Genomic DNA, 13,448 nt, shown 5'->3' with positions numbered 1-13,448 from the left:
TACATTTATGACGTTCTTTTCTCGTAGATATGACGTTATTTTTATTTATTAATTAGGACTTTTTTAAAGGATTTTTTTCCGTTTGTAAATTGAACCTAATACTCAGTCGTATTAGAACAGTTTTCTCTTGGAGCCATGGCTGTTCAGCAGAATTTATCTGTGTTTTTTAGACGATGTTGTTTGCTGACTCACAAAAAGACAATAAAATCACAGCCTCGAGATACATTTTTTAATATCTAGTTAAATGAGCAGATTTCTGACTGAAAGCGCATGAGAGGATCTATTGTTTTGTTAGAATTCTCTATAGAGGTTTGATTATTTACACAGGGTTTAATTAGCTCTAATTTCACATTTTTGAATTATCCTTCTCCTGTGTGAATCATATTATTTATATAAAAAGTTATACGCATTACAGAATGCCTTTTTATCTGTGTTTAGTGTTCTCCCAGAATATCTTCAATTCATCAAACTTCATTTTTTTACCCTCTGCAGCTTTTTTGATGCTTGTTCTCGAGGTGGAGTACACGACTCCAATTAAATTTATGGGATTTCTATTGACGTTTTTGAAGGCTGGCTGCTTTTCTGAAACATGATGAACTTGCAGCACATGGTAAATCTCTGCACATGATTGGTCGAGCGAGCAGCTTAATAGATGATCGTACGTCCTCAGGCAATGACAAGAGGTCCTTTAAAAGTTAAATTATTTTTAAAGAACTTTGTGAGTCTGATGGCAGATCTATAAAGATGTAGATTTTTATGCATATCTTGATTCTTATTTCAATAATACAATTAAAAAAGTGAAACTTCTTTTGAATTAATTATCACAATGAAAGCTTCTAAAGAAATAAACTCTTTAAAATTGTGCATAATCAAATGAAAATGTCTTTTTTTACACAGATTTATTGTCAAATATAAACTCTACGATGCTATTTTTTTCTTGTTTGTGATACACTTCTGTTTAAAAAAACCCTATGTATTTGGCAGCCCTCGTGTGGTGTTATTTTTCCAAAAGGAAACCTTTATTTTGGTGCTGTGTCCTGTGTTGCAGGGAACGTGTTTCTGAAGCACGGCTCTGAGCTGCGCCTCATTCCCAGAGACAGAGTGGGAGGACAAGGAGACTGACTTATGCTTTTTTTTTTCTTCTTCTTCTTCTCGTTGACGTTCAAATGACTCACACAGCAGAAGCGTAGAACACTCGAGGTCCAGGAAACACCTCGGGTGTCATATTTATTATTTGGCCCACAGCTGACAGTGACTCACAAAAGAATATGTATCATTAGGCATAATGACGGCCCACATGCATCCTCATTGTAAGTCCAGCCCAGTAGATTAGAGTAACATTGGAAGAGATGCTGACTGATAACTACCAGCATGTGACTCTGTGGATTCACTCGGAGTACAGAGTCGGATCTGTGGAAATGTTCATTAATTTTCATAAACATCACAGTGTAATAATATATTTTTCTTTTTTGTAAAAATGAAATATTAATTGATTTAAAAAAAATAAACTTTGTGATTATGCTTTAATGAATAATTGCTTTATCTGTTGTCATTATTTAAAAAAATAATTTAATTGTTTTTTGTGTTCTTTTTAACTGTTATACTCTATAACACAAATCATAGATCTGTGCTGAACGTGTGCAGTTGATCAGATCTAATAAACTAATATCTGACTTTTAAATGTTTCCCAAACCACGGCTCTCTGCTGCCCCCTGCTGGACCAAATATAAACATGCATTCCTGGGCATTTTGTGTTTAAGCTTAATGTGAGGCATCTCAAGTTTTATAAACTGAAAGTGTGCAGCAATTTTCATGTATATATATTTATATACAAGTATTTTTGAGAGTTTTTAGCTTGAAATTTGTAAAACTGACAGAGATAATCATAATCCAGCATGTCACCAAGTGGATGATTGTGCTGTGACGGTTTGGAAATCCAAGCAGGCGTTTTCTGCATCATCATTTGTATATAAATGAAAAAAATAAAATCAGAATTCACTTCTTTTTTAACAAAAAAAGGTTTTAAGTCATTCACTCTACAATTGGATCTGATTTTCCTCTCAAGGAAAATGAAATCTGCAGACCCTGTTAAAAGACTGCAGAGAATAATGAGACGTTTATCTTGTCCTGGAAGGCCCAGAGCTGGATCCACTGGGATGCAGAGTCGGACGGAGGAGTGAGCAGGATGGCCATCTTGAATGGATTTTTTCATTTGTTTTAATCAAAGTCACTGCAGGGGGCATTTGGCATGAATTTCCTTTTGTAATGGAGAACGGTGAGAACAGATCCTGCCTGTCGGAGCGCTGCTGCAGAAACGCCTTCGTTACGGCAGGATTTCTTCCCAAGATGTGTTACTTTTTATGTTTATATTGTAGTGCAAACATTTGAGTGAAGTGGTAATATAACATTTTTCTGTGTTTTTTCATTAATTTTTTACCCTCAGAACATGTTACACTGACACTTCCAGACACACATAAACATAAAAAATACATTAATTTGTCAGAGCCGACAAACTATGTGAGAGTTTTATTAAACCGCTTTAAAAATGTTCTTTTATTGAAACATTTTATGATGTAAAATTTGAACAATTCAACTGCCTTGTAAAGACATTTACCAGTTTAATGGTAGATCAATTTTAATTTATTTTAAAGACCCACTCTGAAGAAAATTGTGTCTTCAAGATTTTCTGGTCACATTTTTCTGAAAATTGAGCTCAAAATGTAATTTCTTGATATCTTTTATTCAAATTGCTGAGTTAGGAGGAAACTGAAAGAAATGCAGTTGAAACATAGAGCTTGTTTGTGACAGAAAGTACGCTGGGTGGGGCCTCAAGCTCCCTGCTCCGAGCGCTCGGCAACAGAGAAGGGAAGTGGGGGCGGGGTTGCTCCGGGCCAACAAACCTGCCCACAACTCGGAGGCAAATGTCTAATAAAACTACTGCCGCTCTGCAGAAATATGCCCTAAAACACAAAATTTGCAAAATATTAACATTTAAACATCACTTGGACACTTTAAGAAGTGTGTTTGTGTTTAGCATCTTCTCCATTTTGTTTTTTAAGATTTAAAGATTTTAATTTGGTCAGAAGTTGCAAATCTCTGTGTTTACGTGAAAAAGAGGAGGTGAACAAAGTCATCCCTCTGTTAAATGACTTTTCCATTGGGTCCTCTGTCCGCCCCCCCACTCTTTGCCCCCGCTGCTTTATGAATGTCATGTTCAGCATGCACCTTGGCCTGCCATTAAAAACCGCCAATCTAAAATGAGATCTGGTTATCCTTCACAGACTTAGCGATAAGCCCACCACTGCAGCCGCAGGTCGAAGAGCCAGATAAAGAAATGGAGCACGGAGAGGGAAAAATGGCCGTCCGCCGACAACCTCTGCCGCTAATTTTCTCTGTTCCTTCACACATCAGTCGCTCAGAAACATGCCACACTTGTGTATGCACAAGCTGTGCCAGCGATATCCCCAAAGAGGAAGAGCTTCAATTATCACATGTACACAGAAATGTTTCACCTTCTGAATTTTGATAAGTTGTTAAGGGTGTTAGAATTAACTCTGCATTATTTAAAAATCCAAATGGAAGAAGTCTCCACATCTGCAGGCACTTCATTAGTTAACAGGATGATTGTGGAAGTTGTGTCGTCCTTAAAACAAACTACTATTAATGGAGATTTTATCTAAAACACATCATGTTAAGATGGTTTCATTTTATATCTACGGTTTTATGACTTAATTTTAATTTCACTCATCTGTGCAATACCTCTATTTACTCTAATAATTCCACTCATTTTCATTCATTTTCAATACCTTGTCTTAATACTTCATTAAATACCGCAATCATTTTTCAAAATAAGAGCATTCACATTTTTTCAAATGTTGGTCATTTTGACAAAAAATCTGAATGCTTTTATTTTGAAAAATGATTGTGGTATTTAATTAGTCCAATTATTTCAATATTTATAAAACTGTGAGCTTGAATTCTCCTTTAAAAATGAAGCAAAACTGGGAGCCATGGAGCTGATGAGCAATAATAACACTTTGCAGTTCCTTTTTTTTATTTTTTATTTTTTGGTTCAAAATCACATATTTTTCCATCTTAAATAGTAAAAGGATACATAACCGGCAGTGTAAAACAGATGCTGCATACCAAATCTATTCAATCACAAATGAATTTAGGTTTAGATTCAAAACTCTTATTTTTTATTTTTATTTTTTTTTTTAGTTTTGAATTATAATTGGGTGGTAAAACAAGGTTATAATTACATTTTAATAATTTAGCAAAAACTAGCAAAAGTGGGTTGGGTCCATTATTTGTTTGTTGCTGTAAACACTATCAGTTGCTCAAAAATTAGGATAATAGAACGAACTGAAAAAAAAAAAAACACACTAAAGTAACTAAATACAATAGTTTCCTAAATGTATCAAAGCTCTCAGGCTTGTATGTTTTTGACTTTCCCCACCCTGTGAGTTCAAGTATGTTGAATATTTAAACTTACAAGTGTTTTACAAATTCAACTTGAGGCTGCAGATTCAAGAGGAAAACTCTTTTTCACGTATTCAGCAACAGCATGTCTAGCCTTGACAGTAGAGTGAGTCTGCGCTCTCAGAGCTCAGATGTGATTCTAAGTTTCAGGGTCGATTTTTACTCCACTCTCAATGAATCTGAGGGTCATCCCTGACATTTTCCTGAACAGAACCATTCTTCTTTTTTCCCCTTTTTGTCTTTCACTGAATTTTGGGAAAATTGCTTTGAAACTGAACTAAACACACCTTCAGACTGACTTTCATGTTCTTTTGACTTATAAAATATTAGAAGCCTGAAGGAAGTTGAAATGATCCAAGTGCTGATCTTTGCCAACTTGATTTTTTTTCAGCTATTTTTGTCCGGATTTGTAAATATTAAAAAAAAAAAAAGGTTTTTTTTGTTAATCTGTTTCTTCAGTCATGAGCTTTTAAAATTCTGGTAGCAAATAATTCAGCAATAATTCTTCCTTTGTCACCTCTGTTCTTTTTGTATAATTTCTTGACCCACAATTGGTAAAGGTGCATAAAGTATAATGCTATTTTGAACAAAAGCCTGTTTCATGAGAAAAAAAAAAGCTTATATGTATAGGCACACAGGCAGTGAATTAATATACCCAAACAAATATATATATATACTTATCATCAGTTGTATATATATTTATATTATCTACCTGTCACACAATACATGAATCATGCATGAGCCATGTGTGATAATTCTGCTGTTTATATACAATTCATTAGTGATTTATGTATTAATTACATAATTTTAACATGACATGTGCGTCATAAACGCATCAAAAGTAATACATGGTGGTACATGCATGAAAAGTCCATCAGACATAAGTGGAATGGTTGTGGAAAGCCACAAATTTGCATATGCATTCCACAAAAATTATGCACAATTGCATAATCTTTATGTAATAATTGAGTATTAATAATGTCAAATACACAAAAAATGCATAGTTCTAACTCTACAAAAAATTTTAAGCAGCTTTACGTAAAGACCTGTTGGCCGAGACGATGGGTCAGCACATAGACAAACGCAAGAAACACTTGAAATTACATACATGGAATACACAAAGTGTGAAATGGCCCTTGAGAAGATGGATGAATGAAAAAATGTTTTCAAAGTTAAATGTTTTTACTTTTTTTTAGTAATGGAGAAATCGACATTCCCAAATTTAAATGTATCGCCTTATTTTTGATTTCTTACATATGTTTAAGTGTTCTGACAATGAACGATTCTCTTGGAATGAGATATTTCATGTCAGAGAACCCCAATCCTCAGAACTGATTTAAATCTCCAAAAATGTCAGCATCCAACCTGTTAAAATGACCTTAACTCAGTCAGGCTGTGCAGAACACTGATTCACTTTTCACCACCAGAGAGCAGTAGCACATAGAAAAATATCAGAAGGATGAGGTTTTTTTACCCTATAACTAAAACTTATGCTGTGGGTCATTAATTTTAGAAAAATTAATTTGTTTGTTTCACTTTAGGCATAAATGCTTTGAAAATAAAACACTCATTCTAGAAAATTCATTCATTTTATTTCAGCCTTTTTTAAATCAAATATTTTTTAACATCTAGATAATTTATTTTCCTGTATGTTTTATCAAAAATTTGTCACAGAAGCATTTTTTTCATGAATATAATTTTTTTTTTTCCTGTAATTTTTTTTTTTTTTTTTTGATCCATTAACCTAAACAGCTCAAATTTCTACAAACATTATAGCAAATATTTCTGCTCATGCAGCTGCAGCAGTCAGTAAGTCAGTGCCGTCTGCTTGCAAGGCTGAGTGCTTTTTGTTCTTGTGGCAGACTGGCTCCACATTAAGATCATTGCCTTTGTGAAATCACATAAAATAGGAAGCAGGTCTTTAAAGTTCACGGACAAAACAAACCACCTTTTTTCTGTATTCAAACTAAAAGCCTGAGCAGTATGATTCAACAACAAAGCACTTTTGAAAAGGATAAAAGAAAAGGGTTGCAAACTACAGCAATTTCTCAAAAGACAGATAAAGGGAGAGGGTTGTAAATTGTTTTTAGTAAGAGTCAGGCTTCTTCTTGCTTCTTAGGAGCGAGGTAAGACCAAAACAATTACAGGTATCTTTCATATTAGCAAAGGTCTTCTGTAATTGATAATAATATTCCTTTTTTTATATAATTGAAAGCAAAAAGTAAACAGACATTGTTGTCTGAGATGAAACTGAAGAATGGGAGACGCAGGAACAAACTGGGAGCTTCTGCAGACAGTAAACATTAACCTGAATGGCACTTTGTGTAAACTCACACAGTCATTGTGCTGATGATTACAGAGCAGCACTGATGCTAACGTTCCTGTCTTCCTGAATGCCTGCATTTCCACCACTGTAACACGGGAACAAAGACAGACCAGATGTGAAACCTCGCGCGCACTTGTGTGAGTGTTTGTGTACAAATTGGCACGTTGGTGGTGACTTCCCTTTACATTTTCAGCTGACCCGAGCAAAATGTAATTTCAGGTTGTTGTGGGAGAAACATAACCGGTGGTTTCTGCATGTGCAGGAATTGCTTTCATCTGTGTGTGTCCCGTCGGGAAGAAACTGTTTGCGGAGATAGTGAAGACAGAGCGGAGAGTGACGGGATGCCCGCTCCTTTCATTATGATTGACTGCTGAAAGCATAAGTGCAGCAGCTGTGTGATGTATGCAGACGAACAAAACCTGTCTGAGACTTTGGGGGTGTAAACCTGTTCAAAATGTTAAACACTTTTGACATGACTTTTTGAATATAGATAGCTTTCATCGCTGACCAAGGCTATACTTTGCTGGTGTTTCTATTTGGCAAGAAAACAGGAAAGAGGGAGGCAGCAACCTCAAATACATGTAAATGAAGGAGAAAAAGACTACATCAATATAAATGTGTATCCTAATGTCCTTTAATGTATTTTTAACTTGTAACTCCCTTCTTGTTTATAGTTAGATAACTTTATTTATTCATTATGTTGTTTTGGCTTGCACACTATTGTCCAGAACTAAGAGGAAGTTCCGCTGTATATTGCAAAAACTGATTCTTGCTTATTTACATGTATGTGTTATATATATAATATACACACACACATATATATATAAATACCAAATACATATATATATATGTGTTATATATATAAAACACATACTGTATATATATATATATATATATATATATATATATATATATATATATATACACAGACACACATATATATATATATATATTTAACAAATACACATATATATGTTTTATATATATATACAACACACATATATATATAAAGCACACAGACACACATACATATATATATATATATACATATAACACATATATATAACACATATATATTTATATTTAACAAATACATATATATATATATATATATATATATATATATATATATATATATATATATATATATAAAACAAACACACATATATATAACATGTATATATGTGTGTGTTTGTTTTATATATATAACATATATATATTCAGGCCCGTTAGTTCCAGTGAAAGGAACTTTGTCTAAAACATCTTGGACAATTCCATGCTCTTGTGTCAACAGTTTGGAGCGGGTCCCTTCCTCTTCCAACATGACTAGAAGACATGGAAGACAGGGTCTGGTATGGATGAACTTGACTGACCTGCACAGAGTCCTGACTTGAACCCAACAGAACACCTTTGGGATGAATTAGAGCAGAGATTGAGAGCCAGGGCTTCTCCACCTTCCAGTGTGTGACCCGACCAAAGCTCTTTTGGAGGAAAGGTCAAACATTCCTATAAACATTACTCAACCTTGTGGACAGCCTTCCCAGAGAAGCTGAAGCTGTAATAGCTGCAAAAGGTGGACTGACATCATATTGAACTCTATTGGTTAGGAATGGGATCGCACATATGTGAGTCAAGGCAGGTGAGCCAATACTTTTGGTAATATAATGTACGTATTAGGAGTGTGGCAAAATATCGATATTGTGATTTATCGCAATATTTAGTCCCGCAATTGATTCTCAATGGGCTCTCACCAAGTATTGATCTTTTATTTTCATTTAAGGAGGCTATAAAATGTAATATTCGTCATCCTTTGGTGCACTGCTGCTCATGTTTACTATTGTTAACACTGAATTTTACAGATAAGTCAAATTCAATTGGTGTCCATGCTTGTCAAAGACAGGATTACGGATTTCAGCACAAAGTGTCAGTTATTTGTTGCACAAAATGCGACAAAAGTTGTTTATTATGATTATGTTCAAGCTAAAAAATAAATAGGGATATATTTTTCTAAAAAAAAAATGCGTTCTTCTATATATTGTTAGTTAATAGAGGTGATTTTACCAGTGTATCGCGATATCGATGATATTGAATATTGCATCATATCGTGAGGTACCCTGTGATTCCCAGCCCTACTATGTACTTTACATACTTGCATAATATGAATAATATTTTTTTTAGGTAGCATTTGTTTTTTCTATTCTAAACAAAGTAAATTATACATTACTTTTGCATAAAATGACTGCTAAATTTAATTAATTTAACTTTAAGAACTTAAAGTATAAAGTATAAGTGTTTTATCAGTGTGTGTGCATATACATCCTATTTGCATTTAAGGGTTTAGTGCTTTCAAGGATCACCTGTTTTGCTTCGTTTGTAGTTATTTGGGGATTTTTTTTTCAGCGCCACTGTAGGTGTTTTATCCCTCTTAATACCCAGGAGCAGTAAAAACTCAGCAGCAGAGCAGGACAGGTGGTGGTTCAATCCCTGGTTTTGAAGCTAGACTTTGCTTTGTCTGGGTGCTTAACAACCCTGTTATTCCTGACACGGCTCCCAAAGTTTCAGTGAAATAAAACACCTTACATGGCCAAAGTAAATTTAAAAAAACGCTATGTAAGAATTATTTTGTGATTAAAGATTCATTTTTTCCATTAACCTTCTTTCAAATAACTAATGTGTAAAATTAATGTTCTTCTGTGACTGAATAACAACTTTTGACTTTCTTTTTTGGAGCTTATTCAAACTGATGTTTTTACAAAAGCAGGAGCATATTTTGTGATTTTTTTTTTCTTCCACTTCTTGGCATCAATGTCAGGATTTTATGCAAATGCAACAATTTTCCAGCAACCTGACCCTCACCCTGTCATTAGCTGACAGTGGGAATCTTTCACTGAGCCATTCACACTCAAACACCAAATCTCCAAGCGCTGCCTTATCACAGCAGCACAGCTGCTGAACAGAAGGAACCCCATCTTCTGCGGTGTGTAAATGTGCCAGAAATATGAGGCTGAAGCATCAGAAATTTCCTTCCGCCAGTTAAATGATAGAAATCGGCTTAGATTTGAGCAAGTTTTAGTGTTAATGAGTCATATTGGAGCAGAAGTAATTTTAGACTATCGCCATCAGATAAGAATTTGTATTTGGGGCAGTTGAACTGACCTTTCCTATCCGTTTTCTCTGGATATATTGTGGGAACCGAGCAGAGTGGTGTGAAGTTCCAGGTGAAAATGCATGGAAGTCTCTAATTTTGTCAAACTAATCATGATCTTTGTGTCCTTGCTTTGTTCTGCATCACACGCCCCGTTTGTCCTTACACTTTGGGATTCAGTATAATCTGCTTAATGGATTCCCACAGTGCACATCCAGCGTGCATGGATCTGAGTGCCGTATGAAGGCACAAAAAGATTGTGTTTGTACAAAGAAAGTTAATGACAGATGGAAAAACCAAGGTTGCCTTTTACTTTGAAATAAAAGGCACTAAAAACCCTGTAATCATCTGGCATTTTAATGAAGCTGGTGGAGAATTAAGCACCGAAGGTAATCGTAGGAAGTATTTTCTAAACCTTAGGCTAAGTAAACATTTTGAAGAGTCAAGGCTGTGTGCTTAGTGAGAAAACTTTTTTTAAATTGTGGTTTTAAGAACTTTTACCTTTTTGGCAATATATTAAATTTAAAAAAAGAGAGAATAAGCCTGCTTCCCAATGACTTTTTAAAAGATGATTTATCGCTTGTCGGGCGGTGGAAGGAATACTTTGAGGATCTCCTCAACCCTGCTGACACGCCTTCCGTTGAGGAAGCAGAGGCTGAGGACACTGGGGTGGAACTGTCCATCACCCAAGCTGAGGTCACCAAGGTAGTAAAAGAGCTCCTCGGTGGCAAGGCTCCAGGGGTGGATGAGGTTCGCCCTGAGTACCTCAAGTCTCTGGATACTGTGGGAGTGTCTTGGCTGACACGCCTCTGCAGCATTGCGTAGCAAACAGGAACCGTACCACTGGACTGGCAGACTGGGGTGGTGGTTCCCCTTTTCAAGAAGGGGGACCGGAGGGTGTGTTCCAACTACCGGGGAATCACACTCCTCAGCCTCCCTGGGAAAGTCTATGCCAGGGTACTGGAGAGGAGAGTCCGTCCGATAGTCGAACCTCAGATTCAAGAACAACAGTGCGGTTTCCGTCCTGGTCGTGGAACAGTGGACCAGCTCTATACCCTCTCCAGGGTGCTGGAGGGTTCGTGGGAGTTCGCTCATCCAGTCCATATGTGTTTTGTGGATTTGGAGAAGGCGTTCGACCGCGTTCCCCGTGGTGTCCTGTGGAGGGTGCTCTGGGAGTATGGGGTCCGGGGAGCCTTACTCAGGGCTGTCCGGTCTCTGTACGACCGGAGCAGGAGCTTGGTTCGCATGGCCGGCAGTAAGTCAGACCTGTTTCCGGTGCATGTTGGACTCCGGCAGGGCTGCCCTTTATCACCGGTTCTGTTCATAGTCTTTATGGACAGAATTTCTAGGCGCAGTCAGGGGCCGGAGGGGATCTGGTTTGGGGACCACAGGATTTCATCTCTGCTCTTTGCAGATGATGTTGTTTTGTTGGCTCCATCAAGCCGGGATCTCCAGGATGCATTGGGGCGGTTTGCAGCCGAGTGTGAAGCGGCTGGGATGAGGGTCAGCACCGCTAAGTCTGAGGCCATGGTTCTCGACCGGAGAAAGGTAGTTTGTCCTCTCTCGGTGGGTGGAGTGCTCCTGCCTCAGGTGGAGGAGTTTAAATATCTTGGGGTCTTGTTCACGAGTGAGGGAAGATCGGACCGTGAGATCGACAGGCGGATTGGAGCGGCGTCCACTATTATGCGGTCGCTGTACCGGTCCGTTGTGGTGAAAAGAGAGCTGAGCCAGAAAGCAAAGCTCTCAATTTACCGGTCGATCTTCGTTCCAGTACTCACCTATGGTCATGAACTTTGGGTCGTGACCGAAAGAACGAGATCCCGACTACAAGCGGCTGAAATGAGTTTTCTCCGCAGGGTGGCTGGGCGCTCCCTTAGAGATAGGGTGAGGAGCTCAGTCACCCGGAGAGAGCTCGGAGTAGAGCCGCTTCTCCTCCGCATCGAGAGGAGCCAGTTGAGGTGGCTCGGGCATCTGATCCGGATGCCTCCTGGACGCCTCCCTGGTGAGGTGTTCCGGGCATGTCCCACTGGGCGGAGGCCCCGGGGAAGACCCAGGACACGCTGGAGAGACTATGTTTCTCGGCTGGCCTGGGAACGCCTCGGGGTCCCCCCAGAAGAGCTGGAGGAAGTGGCCGGGGAGAGGGAAGTCTGGGCATCTTTGCTTAGACTGCTGCCCCCGCGACCCGGTCCCGGATGAAGCGGAGGAAGATGGATGGATGGATGGATGGATTTATCGCTCTGATGCTCATACTGGTGTGCTTCAGCTGTATTTGAGCAAAAATGTGGATTTTTTTTAACTACTTAATGGTTACCATTGTTCCAGCACTTGTCTGGCAGTTACCAAAGCAACTGCACATTTGGATTCACAGAAGTTGATTGAAAGCTGCTCTGTTAAAGTCAAAGTGCAGAAGGTCATTTTTTCATAGAGTGTAAAAACTAAAATGGACAAATGTTGCACAATATTTTTAAAGTGCCACTCTGATCATGTTTTGATAAATTGTTAATGTGTTTCAAGTGGTCTTTTATTTATGATTAGGCTCTTTTTAGGCAAAATAATATAAAAAAAAATAATCATTTTCTTGGAGTTTCTGCAGAGCGGCACAAGTTAATTAAAAATTCACCTCTGAGTTGTGGGCGGGACTGTTGGCGTAGAGTAAGCTTGCCCATATGTCCTGTCATCCCTTTGTTTACTGGCTGTCCAGCGAGCTTACAGCCCCTTACGACCTCAACCTAATATTACCACACTGCAACAAAGATGGTGCAATATTGGAGTATAGATTTAAGTTGAAACAAACATGACTGGGACTATGGTAACTCCATATCCACTTAAATAATCTGTACACTATATACTGCCCTGGATTTTAAGAATGTTGTTTTAAAAAAAAAATCCTATAGGACTGAAAATACATTTATATATATATATATATACAGTATATAATTTTTTCAGCATAGAAGTAAGTCATTTGCCATTTTTTTACTGAAGGTTCTTGTGTTTTTCTTCTTTTTCTTTCTTATCTGAGTCATGGCCGCCTCCAAGCACACAGCTACAAGAAAGACACAGAATAATGCATGTATGAATAAAAAATAAGCAGCTAAGAAATTGGCTGTCTGCAAGAAACAGCAAATAAGGTTATTATGAACCAACAAAATGTGGAATAATGATGGAGTCTCTTAAATCATTAGTTGGGAAAATGTTTGATGTTTTGTTTTGTCATCACACTAGTCTTGAGTCAAGCATTGATATTTATTTACTCTAGAAGAAAAACACATCAGAATACTGTACAGGAATGTAGCAATGATTATTTAATTATATTTATCTGTTTGTATTCATCTTTTTCTCCAAGGAGAAGTGGAGTGACTCCTTATTTTCATTCCTCCAACTTCAGGGATAAATGGAATTTAAAAAAGCAATTTTAGTTTTTGTAAAATCCGAATGGAAGTTTCTTTGGTTTGTACCCATTTCTTCTCTAACAAATATCTCAGGAGCCACAACAGT

General features: G+C 37.3%; 1 protein-coding gene across 1 annotated transcript in view; it reads left to right on the top strand.

Moving 5' to 3' along the window:
* ufm1 (ubiquitin-fold modifier 1) overlaps window positions 1–1,531 on the top strand; it is an 8,990-nt gene extending 7,459 nt beyond the window's left edge. The window contains exon 6 of the mRNA XM_024266780.2: window positions 1,049–1,531. Within this exon, the coding sequence (XP_024122548.1) occupies window positions 1,049–1,122 (74 nt within the window). The 3' untranslated portion in view covers window positions 1,123–1,531. The remainder of the gene's footprint in view (window positions 1–1,048) is intronic.
* The last annotated feature ends 11,917 nt before the right edge of the window (window positions 1,532–13,448 follow it).

The sequence above is a fragment of the Oryzias melastigma genome, linkage group LG14 (genome assembly GCF_002922805.2).
Source record: "Oryzias melastigma strain HK-1 linkage group LG14, ASM292280v2, whole genome shotgun sequence".
Classification (NCBI taxonomy): Eukaryota; Metazoa; Chordata; class Actinopteri; order Beloniformes; family Adrianichthyidae; genus Oryzias; species Oryzias melastigma.
Note: the sequence above shows the minus strand (reverse complement) of the source record. Positions and strands in the feature narration are given on the sequence as shown.